This window comes from Scatophagus argus, chromosome 8 (assembly GCF_020382885.2).
Source record: "Scatophagus argus isolate fScaArg1 chromosome 8, fScaArg1.pri, whole genome shotgun sequence".
Taxonomy (NCBI): domain Eukaryota; kingdom Metazoa; phylum Chordata; class Actinopteri; family Scatophagidae; genus Scatophagus; species Scatophagus argus.
Window position 1 is genome coordinate 10,590,799 of NC_058500.1, and position 20,510 is coordinate 10,611,308.

General features: G+C 41.1%; 2 protein-coding genes across 6 annotated transcripts; both read right to left on the minus strand.

The window, feature by feature from the left end:
- Nucleotides 1–129: 129 nt before the first annotated feature.
- LOC124062854 (glutathione hydrolase 7) lies at nt 130–8,958 on the minus strand. Of its 3 annotated transcripts, XM_046395881.1 has the most exons (17): nt 8,175–8,498; nt 7,543–7,838; nt 7,213–7,446; nt 6,669–6,895; nt 6,337–6,488; nt 6,112–6,229; nt 5,923–5,990; nt 5,370–5,443; nt 5,033–5,226; nt 4,293–4,380; nt 3,519–3,646; nt 3,337–3,425; nt 3,096–3,248; nt 2,857–2,971; nt 2,606–2,743; nt 2,322–2,421; nt 130–1,666 (listed from the first exon to the last, which is right to left on the minus strand). In XM_046395881.1, the coding sequence occupies exons 3-17, from the start codon at nt 7,430–7,432 to the stop codon at nt 1,494–1,496; spliced, it is 2,037 nt and encodes a 678-aa protein (XP_046251837.1). In that variant the 5' UTR covers nt 7,433–7,446; nt 7,543–7,838; nt 8,175–8,498; the 3' UTR covers nt 130–1,493. The 3 variants fall into 3 exon arrangements, with proteins under 3 accessions (XP_046251837.1, XP_046251838.1, XP_046251836.1); XM_046395882.1 differs by lacking the exons at nt 7,543–7,838; nt 8,175–8,498 and adding an exon at nt 8,539–8,958; XM_046395880.1 differs by having other exon boundaries at nt 7,213–7,838.
- Nucleotides 8,959–9,873: 915 nt separating this feature from the next.
- On the minus strand, nt 9,874–19,750 carry LOC124062855 (tumor protein p53-inducible nuclear protein 2). Of its 3 annotated transcripts, none has more exons than XM_046395884.1 (4): nt 19,456–19,750; nt 15,059–15,414; nt 13,731–14,301; nt 9,874–13,611 (listed from the first exon to the last, which is right to left on the minus strand). In XM_046395884.1, exons 2-4 carry the CDS (start codon nt 15,180–15,182, stop codon nt 13,344–13,346), a joined length of 963 nt encoding a protein of 320 aa, XP_046251840.1. In that variant the 5' UTR covers nt 15,183–15,414; nt 19,456–19,750; the 3' UTR covers nt 9,874–13,343. The 3 variants fall into 3 exon arrangements, with proteins under 3 accessions (XP_046251840.1, XP_046251839.1, XP_046251841.1); XM_046395883.1 differs by having other exon boundaries at nt 13,731–14,304; nt 19,456–19,749; XM_046395885.1 differs by having other exon boundaries at nt 13,731–13,887; nt 19,456–19,747.
- Nucleotides 19,751–20,510: the final 760 nt, after the last annotated feature.

The following is a 20,510-nucleotide window of genomic DNA, read 5'->3' on the forward strand; positions in this document are numbered from 1 at the left end:
CTGAGTTCTGAGAGTCCAGTCACCCAAAAACCTAAAACCGAGTGCCTGAAAGGAGCAAGCTTACTCTAGAGTAGATCAGATCCACCAAATGCTCATGTACTGCATTGAAAAACAAAAGGGCAAACATTCTTCAGCGATTTGTGCAAACGTTTTATTTCTTCGGTTTGGACAGTGTTGTTTTTTTCATTAAAATCATATATAAATGCACATGAAATCAAATATCTGGTAGTGTGCAAGTGTCTACCTTAAGGCATGGCACTCTACAGTACAAGAAACAAGCATCAACAGTCATATTGCACTAGTGCCCAACAACAGAGACAATAAGGTTAAGGACAGATTTGATCAGTTTGCATTGGCCATTCTAAAATTAAATAGACCCACTTACAGAATGCAATGCTTTACAAAAAACTGTTGATTCATACTTTAAATATACTATGAAATAATCATACAAGTACACGCACAAAAAAACAGGCTTTTCTAAAATGTGATGATACAATGCAATGCTCAACAAATCTCCATATAAAAATAGACAGATTATATTGAATCCATCTGTAACAAATCAGACTATTCCCATTCTAAAAGTATTCCCACTCTCAATAAAAGAATGTAAGCCGCAAGCTTCAAATGAAATCTAAATCATGCAACAACTAAAATTTCTCAAGTTATGTATTTGAATACATTTATCCTATATAACATCTGAAGCGAGTCCTCTTGTTTAAGGAAATCAGTCGAGACGTGAAGGTCTTGCTGTAATTCTGTGCAACATACTTTGTGTAAATGATGTGTTAGTCTTAACATGGTCTCAAGGAGCCACTGATTGTTCACAACAGTTAAAACTCCAGCAGCTTCACCAAACAACATATAATCACAGTTACACACCATATAAAGAGCAGGAGAATAAACAGTTTAGCCTCTCTGTTCAGGTCAGAATAGTGTAATTGAGGTGTGACAGTGCAAAGCTTAATCCCAGGTTTAAATATTAACTTCACTAAGTGATTTCATGTGTCATTTGAGAGAATGGTCAAATTCTTCAGTGGAAGAACTGAAGAGCAGACTTGACTTGGATGGACTAAAATGGACCATGCATGTGTAATAAATGGCGGCTTCCACATGTGGCACCATTACTTTTCTCATTTCTGCACATTCTTGCATCAAATCAGTATATTTATCATTCATTTTCAGTTTCAGAATTCCTGATCTATAGTCTAAGTGCAACACTTTTGAATGTTCTGCTCGATACATCACGGGCCAAAAACTTGCTGCCACTCAAAGCCATTACACTTTTCCACTGTCTTCTCCTCACATCCACTTAGTGCATAAAAAATTCACAATGAGCTGCTTTAAGTTTACTGCTTTTTTTAAGTGGATTGCAATGCATGATCTGAATTAACACGCTTTGCATCTCTGTGCCTTATGCCCTACATTTTAAACACTACCTACAGTGGAACTGAATATTACTCGAGGCTGTGAAATAGGGCATACCGACATTGGCACTAGGGCATGTTGGACATAGTGAGGGCAGAGGCATCAGCACTACGTGGGTCCTTCACCCCAATGATGTTGTCATTGGTTCTCCGGGTGCCCTCGACCAACGAGAGAAGCTCTATTCTCTCCACTTTGTGACCTTTGGCTTGCAGCAGCTCCACATCTTCCTCAAGAAACTCAGCTGTGTGAGAGACAGACAGCAGGAGAGGAGTGTGGTCTGAAGTTAGCGGGAAGAACTGATAATGAAATACACGTTTACGCCTGGTATTCAAATGCAATCTTCATGTTGTAAAGGACAGAGAATTCACACAGCAGGTTTAGCACTCACAGTTTGTATATATTGATTGTATGTATATAGGATTTTCAGTGTGGTAGGTCATAGCACGTGATGATCCAATAGCCTTTGACTAAGTACTCAATTATATTTAGGATCTGTGCTCCAGAAATGGATACATCTTATTCCTGAAGCAAGCAAGAAATGTCATACCTGAAATATGGAGTTCACATTATTTATCTATTTTTTCTACCTCCCAATAAAACTGCAAAAGATTATTCTTTTCACATCACAGGCAGGCAGGAAACTATTTTACTGTGTCATAAACCTGTCATGTTTGCCTCTGATGACAGATGCATTTGCTGCCTTCCCAGCTACTTGTTTACTCTGCAAACTGCACAGAAAAATTGGCCCTGTTAGATTGTTCTTTATCTAGATGACACATCCAGAGGCACATGTTAATACTAGGAAATGTTGAGCAGCATTGCAATAATCAGGTCTGAAGAGAGACTGTAAAATCTGGGACAAACACACAATAGATGAATCGTTAAGGAAAACTCACAGTCCACCAGGAGGGTGTTGGGCTGCAGCTGTGGGTGGAGTCTTCCATATGCTAAACTGTCACTCATATTTTTACGCGAGGACAGAACATTCATCAGCACCTGTGAAGAATCAGACAACAGAATAGGATATATAGAATAATAAAACATATGATAAATTAATTTCAGAATTATTCCATTTGATCGGACACGAGCAAACCAAAATGCAATTTAACAAAAGATGTATTTCCACATTGATAAAAATCTGATCATGAAAATTAAGTAATTCTATCACTAATTAATTAACCTGTGTGATGCCACTGAGAGCTTTATCTCCATTGGAAGATCCAACAGCTACATATGTGCCACACAACCCCACAGCTGGCCTGACTGCTGTGGGCATCAAAAAGGACATGGGCCTCTTCCCAGGCTGGAGGCTGTTATGCTACAGCAAAATCAAACAAAAACCATGAGGACCAAGAGCAGCTACAAGAAACCGTTCAGTCAGAAATCAATCAGTACTGAAATCAATTAAACAGAGGCAAAATGCACAATTACTGGGTTCGGTGATGAGCTCTTTGTTTTATTAGGCCAGGAGAAGTCCAGGATCTGGCTATTCAAGAGGATTCCTGAAGGAGTCACTATCCCGCTGCCAAATGGTTTGTTTAGCGAGCTAAAACAGCCACAAGGAAAAAGAGAGCAGGTCTTAGTTTCCCAATGATATCAACCTACTCTAAACTGTCACTAGGATTTACTTTAACTATGTGACATAGCAGTTCAATTAAAGAAGGACGTACCTCATGACTGACACGATGTGGTCGTCTGGACCCATGACCATGACTTGGGCGGCTGCTGAACCCTTCTCAAGGGTAAATGATGAAGTGTAATGATTGACAGGGAAGGCCTGAGAGTCATTGATCATCTGGCGGAGCAGGGAAGCCTGTGATTTACTTGGAGATGAGAACAACAAGGAGAAGGGTTTCATGAAAATGCCTTACTGAATTAGGATGGATATAAAGACGACATGGGGATCTCTACCTCAGCATCTTGGTGACAATCTCCGAGACAGAAGTGTCATACATGGGGTCTCCAAGCCCACTAGCCAAGGCAAGAGATATCTTCACAGCCTGGAAAAATAATACAAAATTAACACTTAAAATATAAAGTAGAAATCACATAAATTACTGCACACTGTTTACGTTCTCATGTTCGTATACTACCTCTGCAATCCAGTGGTAGGTGCTGTTCCTGGGCACTTGGCTGGTAATGTTGAAGCCTTCCAGGATGTTGAGAGCAGTGACCAAGGCGACACCTGCATGCGGGGCCGGGGCCGCCATCACATGGTGGCCTTCAGAACCACCAACCAATCATATGATTAAAAGTGTAAGGATTTAATTAATCTACAGTGAAATGGAATAATTTCAGAGACAAAACAAAATCAAAACAAATGGAAAGAAAGAAAAAGAAAATTTAAAGTATACAGCATATACGGGATGAGTGTCGTGTGTTATTTTTACTTTCCTGAACGGGCTGTTCGTACTGTAATTACATAAACATTAGAATAAAAAAAACAGAAAAAATTTAGTTTCTGACTAACTGCATTTCAGGCTTAACTTTGAAGGAGCAGCTGAATGAGTATGAAGAGTTGGAATAGCAGAAAGGGGAGCAAAATACATGTTGGGCAAGAGAGGGAACAGGTGTTTTCTGCCTTCCCCTTTGAAAATGTTAATCTCAGTTAACTTCAGAGTCAACATTAGAGTCAGTCTGTTTGCTTAGATATATTTACATTACTCGAAATATGTTTTAAGGCAGGAAATTGTGTGAGTAAGAGGAAATTGAGGAGAGGTTTCTTAGAATCAACCCCACCCACAATAAAAAACATTAAGTTTGGAAAGCATGAAAAATCCAAACTAAACAAATTAATTCAGATAATTCTGGTCCCAGTGAGCTTAAAATTTTGTAGTTTGTATGAGAGGTAAAGTTAAAATATTTACCTTGATAGATGCTCTCTGCTGGTTCTTGTAACACTGTGCTGTAGTTTCCAAAATCATTCTCTGTGAGCACTCCGCCTCTTGCTTGCACCTGTTAAAAATACAGTGAGTTTAAATTTAAAGTTCACAACGTTTAATGTTTGTTCTGTGCACTGTCGTCACTAACAAGAAAATTTAACCTTCAAAAATGTTTGACACTGAGTGGACACTGCGGATTTAATTCTACTTGTTTACCTACTGAACTCACAAAGACTGAACTCAAATAATGCAAACAATGCAAATAATAGGCAAATAATGCCCTGCGAATCCAAATGACAACACGAGAGGGTGTCTGTGTTTGGATAATAATTTAGCTGTGTGTGTCTTTGAGTTATTGTCTTCTCAACTGAAATAACACTAATAAGAGTGCAAAGGCCACAAGGTCCATTCACGCACAACGATGCTTACCCACATCCCACACCCATCTCATGTCTAAACTATTTTATACGCAGGACTCACAAGTTTCATGTAAAAAAGAGAGAGAAGAGGAGTTGATTAAACAGTAAGGTGATCTTTGAATGACTTGCCTTGCGTTGCATTATATCACAAGGTAATCTGCTGTTATGTCTGTAAATGGTTTGAAAACCTATTACATGATGATCATATTTAAAAGGCAGTGTTATACTAGAATACAGTATATTGAGAGGTGATTATAATTTTTCAATGCTGAAACAGACTGACACAAAGGGGGGGCTCTTTCTTACAGATGCTGCCATTTCTTGCGTCAGGTTTCCACTGTAGAACTGCGATATCCCCTTCTCTGCGACTGCATCAAAGATGGCTGCCAAATCAAGACGCCTGGTGAACAGCCCGGAGAGGGGAGCCTGTCCGTTAGGGAGGAACAACTCCCGAAATGCATCCGACATGTTCTGGTCCTTAACCTGAGCAAGAGCTTCAGCTGGGGGAAAGAGAGGAAAAGCTAATGAGATGACGCCTACTTGTTGTTCGAGGCGAGGCGATAGTGTTGGTGCCTTTTAATCAAAGTGTCAATAGTGATGGTGATTTCACCCTGTTGATTAGTAAAACATTAACTATACTTACCTAGGTCATGAGTAACATTAAATCCATTTCTGGCCACATCTGCTGCCATGGTAACCACATCCTTCCATTGCATTCTGGGGATTTAATAAGTGATGAAATGTTGCTTTAGTTTACTGATGTTTTCTAAATATAAATATGTCCCAAAATGACAAACAATCCACAATATTTCAGCTTAACACTCAATCTCCAAGTATGGATCAAGCAGATCAGTTAGCTCTGTCATCCTATCAGCTGAGGGTTCGGGATCATGATAATTACACAGCATCAAAGACTAATTGCAGCCCAACAACAACAACAACAAAAAAAATCTTTCCTTTAAACACAGCTGGTGATGCTTTCACTATAAGAGCTCACTCTTTTAGCTCTGAACGCTGAGACAAGACACAGGCTTTGTCAGAGCTGACATAAATATAAAATTTCACTGTTCTTGTCCAAACAAAACAAACAACATCAGTATAATAATATCAAGCGTGTAATGGACTGCAACTATTCATGACACAGCACGGGGAAGGATGGAACAAATAAAAACTGTATTGCATAATGGTTATCGTACCTGCCGTAGAGCTGGTGTGCCTGATGCATCCCACTGAGCATGCCCGGTACTCCCACCAGCAGGCCGGGCTGAAGTGCAGCAGCGAGAACAGGGTGCATACATTAACCACAGCACCAAACCATGACAAAGACTGTCTTCTGTTCTCACATTTAACATCTTACTCTTAATGCACCAAAACAAATGCCTTACATTCAGGTCAAGGTTTGTGTACAGCATCTCCTCGTGGATGGCAGACGGTGCCGTCTCTCTGAAATCTATTACCCTCGTCTCATTCTTACGGATGTCGTGCACCAACATGACTCCCCCGCTAAAAATCGAATCAGAGCACAGAGTTGCATTTGTATTTATATTCAACTGGAGGTACCTCATGCTTTAGTCTTGTATAGAGGGGAGTGATTTGTTTCTATGACTCACCCTCCAACACCAGAAGTGTGAGGGTGGACAATTCCCAAACAGAGGGCAGCAGCGATGGCAGCATCAACACTGGACCCCTGTTTCCCCAGAACGTCAAAGCCAAGGGACGTACACTGGGCCACATCTGTCACCACTGCTCCTTGGTTAAAGACCTTGCAAGAAACAGCAGAATGAATTGGGAAAGTAGAGATTATTAATATGCCTTTGCACCGACTTGGTGCTTGTGTGGGAGGGCACTGATCCCATAATCGCCTGTAATTACCTGAGACAAGCAAAAGTATTGCAGCATGGTTACAAAAACCCAACTGGAGATAACACACATACACCCGTACCTGTGGGTCTCCAAAGTAGATCTGCATGATGAGGGCTATGGTGACCCCTGTGGCAAAGGTGAGACAGGCTGTAATGATGACAGTTAGTCCATCTCTCTGGCAGGCACAGTCTTCGGTGAAGGGGTCTCTGGTAGTCTCGCGCAAGGTTGCCATATCATTGCTAGCCAGGTCTGAAGCTGAAGAGGGGAGACGCTGAAGGCGAGCCGACTTCAGAAACAAATCTGGGTCTGGGACAAACAACACAAACCAAAAGGCTTAGACAGAACAGAACGGAGAGGATAACAACAATTATGCATGCGGGCAATCCTCAAAGTTGTTTGATCAGTTTTCATTCCAGAAAATAACCATCCAATTAATAGATTATAAAAATAATGATTAGTTGCAGCTCTCCTTCAAATTCAACCTTGCAAAAAAGTGGTAAAAATAAAACAGCTCCTGGATATCTGACTGAAAAACAATGCCACTCCATGAAATCACACCTTGAAAACTTAACCCTCTCAAATATAGCTATTTTTAGTAATTGAATCTGACCTGGCTGACTCACCTGTATCTTGCTCACTCAGGACGTTGTCGTCATCTTTGCGCGACTTCAGGGTGTTTTCCCCGGACAGCATATCATCCTCTGGCAGCCTGGGGAAGCTGGTGATGCTCATGTAGTCCACGGGAGAGTAGGCACTCCCCAAGGTTGTCTCCGGATTGATATCTTTGTCCGCCATAAGTCCACTCGGGTACCCTTTCACAATGTCCGGAGCTGGGCTGTTCATGGCTACTGTTAATCCTGCAATCAAAACCTTAATCTATATCCTTAGGGTGTGAGGGAGTTAGACCAGGATATCCTTATGTCCAGTCACATTTGGTAATCAGTCACACACACCTGCTACTGTCGTGCGGAAGAAAAATCACTTCACTTTATCTTGAAGGGCCACTAGTGTTGCTGTACTGCCGAAGAATTACATCTGTTTGACTGGATCTTTAATATCCCATCATATCACAATTGTCCCGCAGGGATTTGTAATTTTCTTGTAGGATATACGCAATCTCACAACAAAAAAAAAAAATCACTGCAGATTTTTAGAGAGTATTTTTGACAGGCAAAGACATGGGTGTACGGCTACGACGACGATGATGATGATGATGATGAAGCATTTTTCCAGTCATGTAGGCTGTCGCCTGCAGAAGACATCAAAGTAGCTTCAGGCAAGAAATGTACATGTACGAGCCTGCCTATTGTCACTGAACTCATCAGTGGGCGAAGACAGACCAGCTAACGTAAACATGATCATACGACAATATGTCTGCTATGTCTATGGCGCAGAAAACGGCCAACTGAACCGACGTGCAATGTTATTTGGAGACAACATTCCTAAGACACGCACAACAGAGCAAACCCAAGAAGTGCTATTCCGTGCGTGCCGTTTGTTCACAAGCTAGCTAACGCATCTGTCGGTTAATTCCGTGCAAACGTGCGGCTCGCTAAGAGCGCAAAGCGAGGCCAACGTTACTTACCATTGTCGGGAAAAGTCGTATAGTCAACCAAAAGTCATCGCTGCGGGTGTTATTGTGGATCTTAACAGGACAGGTGAGATGAGTGTGGGGGGGTGTGACTAGCTCTCCGTCACCAAGGCTACTAGATTTCCTGAATCACGACACGGAGGGGACGCTCGATTTACATGACGAGTCAGGGTAACCGGTATGACTTGTCGGAGGAACCAGCTAGCTGTAATTCAAGCTGAATGCTGAACTCCGTGACGTGAAAACGAAGAGCAACCTGTAGTTATTTTAAAGTAGAATTTACCAGGATTGTGTTAAACTACACATATTCCTAAGGCTGACGGCCGTGTTGTCGTCTCGGTACGAATATCAGACCTACTTCACAGTAGATGGCGTTGGGCCCATAAAGATCCACTCTCATCTCCACCAACTACCAAATCCTCTTTACAGCTTCAGGTCATTCCCGTTCAGGACGACAACAGTGGTCTGTCCCGAAACCCTCCAAGTCTGTCTGTATTTGTGAGGCGGAAAGACAGGTTATAGCTGGTCTGCCAAATACCTGCTCCAATTACAAATACTCCGTCCCTCCCACTAAGCCTCGTTGTTTTCTTGTTCCTCCACCTAATAAAGAGGAAATTGTTTAGTTCTCCTCGGTCCACATGACATGCCGAGAGATCAGCTTTATTCTTATTCTGTGGTTGGCTCGTTTACACCTTCATCACACTTGTGCACAAGCAGCATCTTACATGTCTCGATACTGTTTGTATATACTTAATGTCTCTCTTTTACACGCCTCCACTGCAAGTCCACGTCGAGGGAGTCAACAATCCGCCCACATTGCTGCTATATTTACACAGGCCTACGCTCCATCACCACAACCATATACCTCTTCCCCTTTACCATACAGGTAGGCTGTTATGCCAAATTTTGTGTCTCCAGGGGGCGCTGTTGCTACTGGGCAGAGTTGGCTCACGCAGGGTTTTTTTGTTATTACGTTTATGGTTGGGGTTAGGGTAAGCTAAGGGTGGGTTTATAATAGTATTAATGATAATAGGGTGTGAATAACCGGGGTTTCTACGCAAACATGATGTACTTAATTTGATGACGACGTACGCGCTTACGCTGTTTACGTTACAAACTCGTCTGCATGAACGAGTTCACGCTGGTCAGTAGCAGCAGCGCCGCCTAGAGTCACAGAATTTGGTGTTGCACCGCCTACGCTCACGCACTCATCTGCAAACTACGGTAAGTAATGGTGGTCCTCCAGCAGTTAAACTGTTGTGTTTCAGTATATTTTGAGGTAGCCTACTTGCCTTACTTCATATCTTAATTAAAATAATATTGTACTTTTGATTAAGCTACATTTATTTGATGACTTTTGCCAGTTTATAAAATATGATGCAAGATTTAACCAACCAAAAGTGTGTGAACTAGTGAAGATTAGCTCCCTCTTGACCAGTTAAAACATGCTGATTGCATCATCAAATAATATATTATGTATTGATGCTTGCGGGTTGTTATGATGAAATAATGAGTTTTTTAAAGTTTTGACATTTTAATCTCATTTTTTGCTGATACCACTTACTATTTTGTAAGTACAATTTGTGTGTTTTTACATTCTAATACTGCTTCTTTTACTTCTTAATGCCATCACTGAAAGCAGGTCACACACTCTTTGATCTGGTCCCATTCCCATGAAAATAATACCACAAGATTCAGGAGTTAACCTGAGTATTTATTATTGTTGTTGTTGTTTTTTTTGGCGGGTACCTGTGTTTTCTGAATGGATGCTGGAAAACCCATCCATTGATTTTTGCATAGGTCTCTTGCCTGTCAGTGAACGACCGTCCACTTTGGGGATGGAAAAATCAGTACATCACAAAAACCATGCAGAAATAGTGAAAGGCACAATCACCATACTGTAGATAATCAGATACACCAAATTTTATATGTCAATATATTTCTTTTTTTTTATGGGGGGGGGGGGGTACTAATTGAGATGTAAAATGGGCTAAACCCCAAGTGTTTTTAAGCTGCCATCATTTCAGGGCACAACATAAAACATTTGAAACTCCCCAGACATTCAACGCCTTTCATGTAAAACATCCTATTAGTGAACAGTTGTTCTAATAACTATATGGGAAAATACAAGCATATTCTACTATATATATTTTTATGATACATTTAAATTTGTTTGTAATATATAAGCTATGTTTCTCCTGCCTCATCCTTTCCCTGTCCACCACATGAGCTCGAAACACCTGGTGACCACTCCCTCTCCCCTTTGTTGGATGACTTTCAATCTCAAACCACACCTTTCAATAATCACACACAACATACTGAGAACACATTTCCTTTTTTACATGACACTGGTGAAAAAAGGAAAAAATAAAAATATGGAAAACAGGTCAGATTTGCAGCAACAGATGGGTATCTGTGGTGATCTTGACATGCTACATGCACACACAACTTCTACCTGTGATGTCTCTCATTATAGCCTCGTTTTCACTCTGTATGTACTATTTTACAACAGGTAAACAGAATTCAACTTCAGAGACGCATTCAATTAGAATATTAAACCCCTGTGGAGAGAGGAAGCCTACTTAGAGCTCACTATGTGTGCATGTCAGACTTATCACCCCAGATCCATCTCCTACACCATTCAGAGGAATCGACAGGATACATAAGAGTCATCTTTAAACAGAAAATAAATCATAATCATAATTTTATCATAAATTAAGAGATATTAACAGATTTGGAGTCAAACAGAGTTATTTATAGGGATATTAGCATAAATGAAAAAAAAACTGTAGTACGCGATTCAAGAAAAAATAATGTACCATTGTTGTCTGGATTATCTTAAAGAGACATCTCCAATCCCCAGATTCTCAGTCAGTCCTTTGAACACATCAGTACAGATTGTGTAAAAGCCATGTCACTGTACCGTGTCCTCACCAGCATCCATACAGCTAATGCTGTGCTAAGTGGACCCTCTGGGGGGCAGTGTTTGCCTATGGCACATCAACTCTGAGTCTTGTGCTGTCTTTATCTCGAGGAGATGAGGCTTAAGTTGGGGGCAGAGACACTGCGTTTGGCCACTGAAATGCCCTCTTGATTTGATAATGAGCACAGAGGTGAGGCATGGACCGGATTTTCGCTAGTCCTGTTGCACACAACATAGTGGACTCAAGTCCTGAGAGGCTTTGACATCTAACAGAGCGTTATAAGTCGTTTCGCAATATTTACAAGACAAATAAATGACCATTATTCATGTATTTTTTTTTTTAAAAGAGTTTCTAGCATTTAACGTGTCAGTACACCTTCTCACACACAATTTGGATGAAAACGAAAATGGGGAGAAAAAAAAATCACAAAGGAAAAACAAGCACACAGCACACCGCTAAAACTTTGACTCACAAAATGTATGACAGTGCAAACTTACATCCATGTCTCAAATAATTTACAAACATTAGTATACACTTCAGCACCATTGTTTACTATTGTTGTTGAATACATATCAGTAAGCTAAATCTTTAAGTGGACACTGTTAGTGCTGGATGTGCTAACGAGAAAGGGACAGACAGGCCGCACATCCATAAGCAAGATGGTATTCTTTAAATGTGTTGTGAGGGAAAGATGGGTGTCGTTAAGATAAGGAGGCGTTTCTTCTGCCTTCTCCTGACAGTTGCCTCCTGCATTCAGTGACAATGAATGGAACTTACGTGCCAGTACATCATACTTTCTTTTTGGTATTTGTGTAGAAAATATAAGATCACAGCACACACCATGGATGAAAATGGCTGAGGTGTGCCGGGCACATTACTTTAGTTCACCAAACACACATTTGATGATCTTTATGATGTGTATGATCCACAGGGAGCAATTTTGTGTGTGTGTGTGTGTGTGTGTACTTTCTCTTTGTCTGACATGAACTTTCTTTTCTTTCTTTGGTGGAACAATGCAGAGAGAGAGAAAGACTTTAAAATAGTGTTAAAATTTAAGGGACAAAGTGAACAGAAAACAGTCTAACAAAACAAAATAAAGAGTTGCCATCAATACCGCTCTGCACTTACTGAAACCTGTCATACCCTGTAACCCAAAGGCAAGCCCTGTATGCTTTCACCTCAACTCCATTTACACTTCTTATCTTTATTTCTATTTATATAGTCTTTATGGGTGCCCATAACACAGTCCTTCATGTTCACAAAAAGAAGGTGCCTTATTCATTATCCAAAGCAATACAGATAAAATATGAAAAACAAGGGCTGCTCGCAGGGTTACATTACACTTTCCTTATAGCCATTTCATGTTTACCACATCCGTTTTAATACTAATTAGTTCTGACTTATCAGGACATTTTCTTTTTACTCTTTAGTCTGTTTTGCTCATACTCTCAACCATCTTCTACTTGTTTTCATCCTTCTCAAAGTGAGGAGAGAGAAATATCACAACGTTTGTTTCCTATGATGAAATGCGTTGCTCAGGTTTCCTTTGCAAGCGGACAGACCAAATTGGGAATAAACAAATGTCTAGTGATTTTCCTCTCACACTCATCACACACGGTATATCCTTCCGCCATTTCTGGAAAAAAAATCACCTTTGACATAAAACTTCGAAGACGTGATGAGTTGTTTTCTCTGCAAAGATACTGAGGCTTTTCTCCGTCTTGCACTGTTTCCACCAGCAAAAGTCTTTTTAAAGTACACTTGTTTTTTTTATTTTTGTTTGTTTGTTTTTTAAATTTCAGTTCATTATCTCCAAATTTAACTATTTAAATAAGTAGGGATTTAGGGATTAAATTATTGAATTAATGAAGAAGAGTGAAAAGGAAAAAGAAAATATCAGTATGTAGTCAGGATAAAAAAAATCAGTAGAACTTAACTTTTTGTTGTTTTTCAGACATTATTAAGTATAACCTGTATAAATATTTATGAAGACTTTTTTGTTGTTTGGATACTGCAATGGACAATACATGTAATTAAGGTCTGGATCTACTCAGAGGGCTTGGTTTATGACAGCAAAATGGGGCATAAAACTACCAGGTAGAGTCAGTTTGTGACTAAATAAAAACAAAAAAGCTACTGGTTCTACTGGTATTTGAACACATTTAATCATGTGTTCTTGGAGATGACTATGCTTTACTAATGCCCTCAGAGTAAACATGCCCCCTGGTTGCCGGTTAGCTTAGTGGCAGATGTTACGCTTGCTGGGCTGGTGAAGGAAGGTGTTTCTGGCGTGGGATGCATGACGGGGGACGTGCTCCCTGGTGAGGTTTTGCCGTTGAATGCGGTTGCGTCCCAGATGGCGCCGCTCGATGCGGGCTTTGCTACGCTGGACCCTGGCCACTTGGGTGACCTTGGCCAGAGCTCCGGCCTGGGCAGCTGCTCCACGGCTCACCCTGGTGGGCATAGTGCTGAGGGTGGCAGGCACAGCAGCTGGTTCAGCCACCCTGCTGCAAGGGGAAGGAAAAAATAAACGTGAGAGTGGGTGTGATTGTTGTGGTAGTCATGCTGATGCTGGATAAGCAGGTGAAGGTCAAGTGCAGCTACCATAAAGAGCGCCATTTCTCACCTCACGCTGCTTGCCAGGCTGACAATGCTTTCCTCTCCCACCACAGACAGGTTACTGTTGGAGACCATGGACAAGTTGTTCGAGGAGACATACACAGACATGCTAGGGTGCTCGATGAGCAGGTCCTCCATCGGGCTGGCCTCCGCTGTGGCTCCCTCTGCAGTGAAACAGGGGGGAGGGGTGACAAACCAGCTCTCATCCATGCAGCCTCTCTCTGGGCCTGCCCTACTGCTACCCCCACTGCCCCCACACTCAGTTCCAGAGCCAGGGGACATTGATGGGGTGGAGGACGGCGTGGACAGTCTGGCCCGTCTCGGCAGGGTCACGGGTGTAGTGGCACCCAAGTCTGACGGACTAGCACTTGGACAAGACAGGGGGTCTGACGATGCGACTGCACCTCGCGCCCGACCTTTATGTGTCCTACGGCGCTTGTGAGGTGCATGGGGAATGGGGTCCGGGCATTCAGTCCTTGTACGTGTGTCTTGATAATTTGATTGGATACTGTCTGGAAATGATTGTGCAATCACTGGGCCTCCCGTCTCATCCTCGGCCTGCATCACACATTCAGATTCTTCTGTGCACATGGCAGCGATGAGATCGGGGATGAGACGGCCAATAATTACAGTTTATTTAAAGTGGGAGGTTGCAAAAATTATGCAAATGTGGTAGAATTTCAAAAAAGCCATGCGGGACGAAGGGGGTAATTTTTAAGGGATCACATACGCACGCGCACACATACCAGTGTGGGTAAGGGTAATGTAAGGGTATTTTAAAAAATTGGAGGTGGGGGAGAAGAGGGGGTAAGGAAACACAAAACATAAAAGAGTCACATCATTAGTTGTGTTGACCCTCTAAGGATTTTTTTGTATTATGTCAGTGACATAATGTTTGTTTTGAGTCTGCTGAGAGGTACTGTCATGTTGCTTTTGATGTTTGGTTGGCCTCTGAACAGGCACCAAAGCAAATTTTCATAATCAATAATTGCAAATGCCATGATTGAGATCATAAACAAAGAGGAAGGAGATGTTCACAAAGAACTATGTTTCCATCATCTGACAGACAGCACTGCTGGTGTGACAGCCACATGGGTGAACATCAGTGCAGATGCGTCACGCCCCGACTGATTCTTCACCTCACCCCATCATCCCCATCATCATTTCTAACTTCAAATGTTAGTAGAATAGACATTCAAGTGAACAGAAGTATTTCTTAACTACCTTAATTGCTGAAATTAAAACACATTCTATGCTTTCATAGTTTGTTTTGTGCTCTAAAATGTCACTCCAACCAATCAAAACCACTACTGCACGTCCTGTGTTGAGACTCACCAGACAGGTTGACGATCATCCATCCCTCCTCGTCGGCCTCCGTCACACAGGGGTTGGGTCCCTTCAGCTCAGCCTCCACCTCTTCTACCTCCCCAAACAACAGGTTGCTCAGACGCTGAAACATGACTGTTTGTGTTGTCAAGTATTGATGACTCAGGTGAGTTTTGTTGTCCACAAAAGAAAAAGCTGTAGCTGCCTTTTTGAATTTGTGTTTACAAATCACTTGTTGCTATTTTATGTAATTTTTTGATTTTCTTTTTTTTCTCTCTCTCTCTCAATTGAAGCCCTTTGCTGGATCTCGTGGACAGGCTTCTGTAGTGCAAATATAAGGTTTCACTTGGTTTTGGAGCAAAGGCCTGGAGAGAGAGAGAGAGAGAGAGAGAGAGAGAAGAGGGTGGTTAGTAACTGTCAATACGTTTTCTTAAAAAAGACATCTAAAAAAAAGAGAAGTCACATATTGGGTTAATTTCCTATTGCGTAGTCAGAGTACATTAGATAAGCACAAGTGAGCAATGTGTGTGGTTCTTTTCTAGTTATTTAAAGACACATTACAGCAACCATTTTCTGTTGGCTCAAACTGCATGTCAGCCTATTGGTATATTACGATGAGAGGCTGACATAAAAAAATGTGTTATTGACAGTTTGGAGTTTCCACTATAACATTACTGAATAGCTTACATTTTAGATTACCCGGCCTGGTGAAGCAAGAAAAACTCCCAGTTCTCTTAAAAGTAATTCAACAGCTCTGAGGCTGTGCTCAGTGAGTTATTTTTTGCCACTTGGGGGCAGCACAACAAGCTGTAAAAACACAACATTGACATATCACCATATGTTCAATGTTTTATCACACAGTTGCCCGTTTACACATTCAGAATACAGCATTACTATTAAATCTGAGTCATTCTGGTGAATGTCAGTCCTTTATTCACTCTATATATTTTGGACTCCACCAGCTCTTGAGGGAAGTAAATGGCTTTGTAGCTGCTAAATGCTCCGCTATGTTCACCAGCTAGTTGCTAACTCTGTCTATCTGCCGTTTGATGCTGAGCAGGTGAAGTCAGTTTATAGCCTTTTCTTTGATAACATCTGCCTGTTGAGTCCAGAAACAATGCTGGTGAGAGCTGCAGTAAGGGTGAACCAAAAAGGCAAACTTGCACAATGGAAAAGCAGATCAGTGACCTAAAAGACATTTAAGTGCTCTCTATGGCTGAGGAAAATTCATTGACCTGTCTCACAAGCACAGAGTCTTTTGACCCCTCCTATGTATAAAATATTGTGCAATGCAATATGTAAAATTGTATACCATTCAATTAAACTTTCAAAAGTTGATGAGTTAAACTGTGAAAGACATTGGCAGAGAAACACTGAGCTACAGCAGGTAGAAATAAACAAGAACATGTTTTAGGAATAAATAAAGAAAATCAGAAAACCAAGAAGCTGGTGAACAATGGCTGCACTCCCCTCCCCCATGAAATTTAGATAACCAATCAGCACAGTCTTAGGACAGATGGACAGACCAAAGAAGAAAAAGAAGAGTGGGTGAATGGAGGTGACACAAAGAGACAGACTCTCACAAAGTCCAAAAAAACAAGTATGCACAATGTTAAAAAAGCAAAGGAGGACAGAGACACTAGGACAGAAGGTACTGAGGCAAAGAACAAGTGCCTGACCTGAACTGTGAACACGATGATGTAATGCTGAACAGATGTTTCCACTGCTATCGCTTAAAAGACAACCCGCTACATGTTCAAAGGCTGGGTTTTATTTACTTAAACTGCGTGAGTGCAGAAGGCGTGAGTGAGGAGATCACAGAGTGCAAACTCTGGCTCTCCTGCAAGTCGGAATTTCAACTGCAACCGCTTGACACGTTAAAAGATATCTTCTGAACTGCAGGTTAAATCGTTTTCTTCTTGAATGATTGTATTTATATATTAGTATATTTGTATACTGGTTTCAAAGTTGTAGCCTAGAGGTTTAAATTCTAGATCATTTCCTGTTTCAGTCTGTCTGTTTGGCCCACTGCCTGGTCTGCTTTAAATTTCTCATGGAAACTCAATCTCTGTTGCTGACATTTAACTATTTCAACAACTATCTCAAGAAATGAAATAAATTAATTAAAGAGCAAGGATTAAAAGGTGAAACAAAGTCCAAGATATATGCACGGAGTGAAGAGACATGGAAAGAGATATGCATGGATGCTTGCTGGGAAGTTGACACTTTCTGCCCTTATTTGGAGAATCACCATGGCCACCGGGAGCATAAAAGGAAGACACATCCTGAGTGCAACAGTACATGTGCCTGAGATTTCCAATGTCAGGTGGAATAATAATCTTTTTAAAGAATATAGTGACTGTTTGCACGGGTGTACATTTAGAATAACAAGAGAAAGTGAGAGACAAATGAACAGGGAGAATAAATGCAACAGAAAAGCTACAAAGATGGAAGCCTATTTTAAAAAAGTCATTATGACCTTACTGGGTAAAAAGCTCTCATCTGTATTATTTCATACTCTCGGTTGGGTGAGTTTATTTTGACTCAATTTCTAGGTCATGTGTTAAAAGTGCTATCCAGAGAATTAAATTAAAAAAGGGCCACAGTTGGAGTTTTGGGATTTGTAGTACTCCAGTCCATCCGCAACACTGAGACTGTTTTCATGCATTCCCAGACTGAGAGAAACTTAAGTCATGAGACCATGGGGAATAAATCCAGATAAACATAATTTTGATGGCAAGGCCTGAGGGCTGCTTTGCATAAGGTGTGGCAGATCTCAGTACACAACTACGTGCAGCACTTCCCTGAAAAAAACACTTTTTATCAAGTTGGTGGCGGCTAATTCAGGGTTATCTGATCAGTGATACGACTTATGTCCTGGAGGAGACAGTTCCTGAATACGTGGCATTTGCTGTGGAAAAACTTTATCAACAATTACCTGCCACTGATACTGAGACATGTCTTTGGAAGCAAGGGGACGAATGTTTTTAACCTTCTAGTCAAAACACTGTTGGATGATATCATGTGAGTCTGGCTGTCCTCTGAACTCTAGTCTTTTTTTTCCTGATTTTTTCTTACAAGATAGCAGCCACAGTACAGGAACTATCTTGTGCATATTTATGACAGTGTAAATGTTAACTTGAGAAGACAGGCCGTTTTATTCTATTTTAAGGACACCTTTTAACACGTGACCAGCGACGACAGGACTCCTAAAATCTAAAAGGGGGCCTTGAATTATGGATCTTTCTTTTGACATTGGTCTTTCTTTTAAAAAAAAACGAAGAAGAAAAAAAAAAAGAAATGGAGGAGGAGTGGAGCCGGATGGGAGGGGACTCAGGAAATAAAAACAACATGCCAGTGACGTGTCGCCTACGTCACTGACGCTGACGGAGAGGCTCCAGCCTACTCGGCAGCCGACGGGGAAAAAAAGCTTTTGAATAGCAAACATAGCGAAGATGTAAGATTTTATGACCGTGTATATGCAGCCTATATGGGTTCGTTAGTTCTAATCTGCATTTAGAACACTGTGTCGAAAACAGTTCATATGTGAATGGCCGCTAGCGTCGACAGCTATCGTCTGAATTGGAAACCAGTTTTGGAAAAAAAAAATGCTCACATCAACACTGTTTACATTTTCAATATACAATAACCTAAAAAAATAACGAAGCGAAATACAGGAAAGACCTCGGCCTAGCGCTGTCGACAGTCGACTGACCGAGAGAAAACAAGACTTTCTGTGGTGTATCCAGGTTAAACATGAATTATCCGTATAAGCTGTAGGCTACAGCCGAAGGGTCAAAGCAATGACAGTTGTGGCTCAGCGACACCGCACGAAAGACGTCGACCGGATAGGACACTTACAATTCAATGACAGTGTTATTTCAGGAAATAACACAGGTGATGATATTTTCAGAAAAAAACCTTTGAAAGACAGTTAAGGTCCGCCTCCCAGAAAAGCATCAACATCCGCCGTCGACTTGACTCCACATCAGCATTTTGGTGCAATTTACAAAACAACGGCTGCTGTGAGATAGGCTTTAACTTGCACGTATGCAGGTTGTTGGCATTTTTTGACATAGAGGACGTCGAATCGACCCAGTTAAACCGTTTGTTCGGGCTGCTATAGGCTGAGGCTTTCAAATCTATTATTGACCTAATAATAGGTCATTACAAAGCAGTCAAAGATAGCCCATGTAATGAGTCAGAGACAGAAGAAGCTGTGTAATTGTCCACGTTCACTGTGACTGATATCTGTTGGATATTTTCTATAGATAAACACGGGAGAAATGCAGCCACTTCACTGGCAGAGAGAAATTGTAGCTCGATACCTTTCGAGAGAACACAGGCTGAAACAAAACACACAAAGTATCAGATTTAAAGCAAAGTAAAAAAGATATATATCTTACCTGCCCTTGCAATATTATTCAAGTTGTAAACGAGAGCTGACACACAGTAGAAACGACAACAATTCTTAAAGCATAGCTTTAAATAGTCTTTAAGTGAGGTAGTTAAAACACCATTATAAAAAATAAAAGGCTTTCTTCTTAGAAGAAGGGCTTCGTGTAAAAATATTACACTGATGTTTTCAAATCATAACATCTGCAGCTTTTTTCTCCTCCTCTCCTCTATTTTTTTCCGCTGCAGCTTTTCCTTCTGTTTATTGCTGCCTCCAGCTGATCCTCGGATCAGAATGTAGAACGTACAAAACAGCTGATGGTGGGATCACAATACACTCGGCCACACCCCTTTCCCCGCCCACTCCAAACAAACCAGCCAATCAGAATATTACACAAGCCACAAGCCGGGCCTCTAGGTAACGGGGTTGGGGGTTGGGTAAGAGGAGCTGTCAACCTGCACCCAGATAAATGGTGACTTCATTCAGAAACTGATCCCTGATCAGCTACTTTCACTATCCCTGCTTTCAGAGTAAGGCCTGGGGGGGATGGTAAACTGATCCTGAGTCTGTGTTCATATAGCTCCACAAACAAGCTTTCTACAATAAGGAAAGATGAATATCTGTTGACAGAAAAAGTGATTCAGCTGTCCACTGGGTGCTGAAGGAAATTCAGCTGCAAAAAGAAGGCCACAGAGTTGAAGCTTTTGCATCTCAACTCCTGAATAACCACAGCCTAGAGTGTATTCTTTCCTATCCACATCTTTGTGTTGTATATATTACTCTTTGGATACTTATTTTGGAAAAATACACTTCAGCATTTAATTTTGGTGGTCATTTTTCATCAGGTGCCAAATGGATTGCTCAACATGAAAGAGACAAAGCAATATCCTTCACATATTCGCCTCTTCTGTGAGAGGTGTAAAATTGCTAATTGACTGTAAGAAATTTTCCTTCCAACTTTGAATATTTAAATTACTAAATGGTCCCAAAATCAGATTAGCTTTTCCTCATCAGTAATGTTGGTGATGTTACTTTAAATTTAATTTGTAAATAGACCTCTCTCTC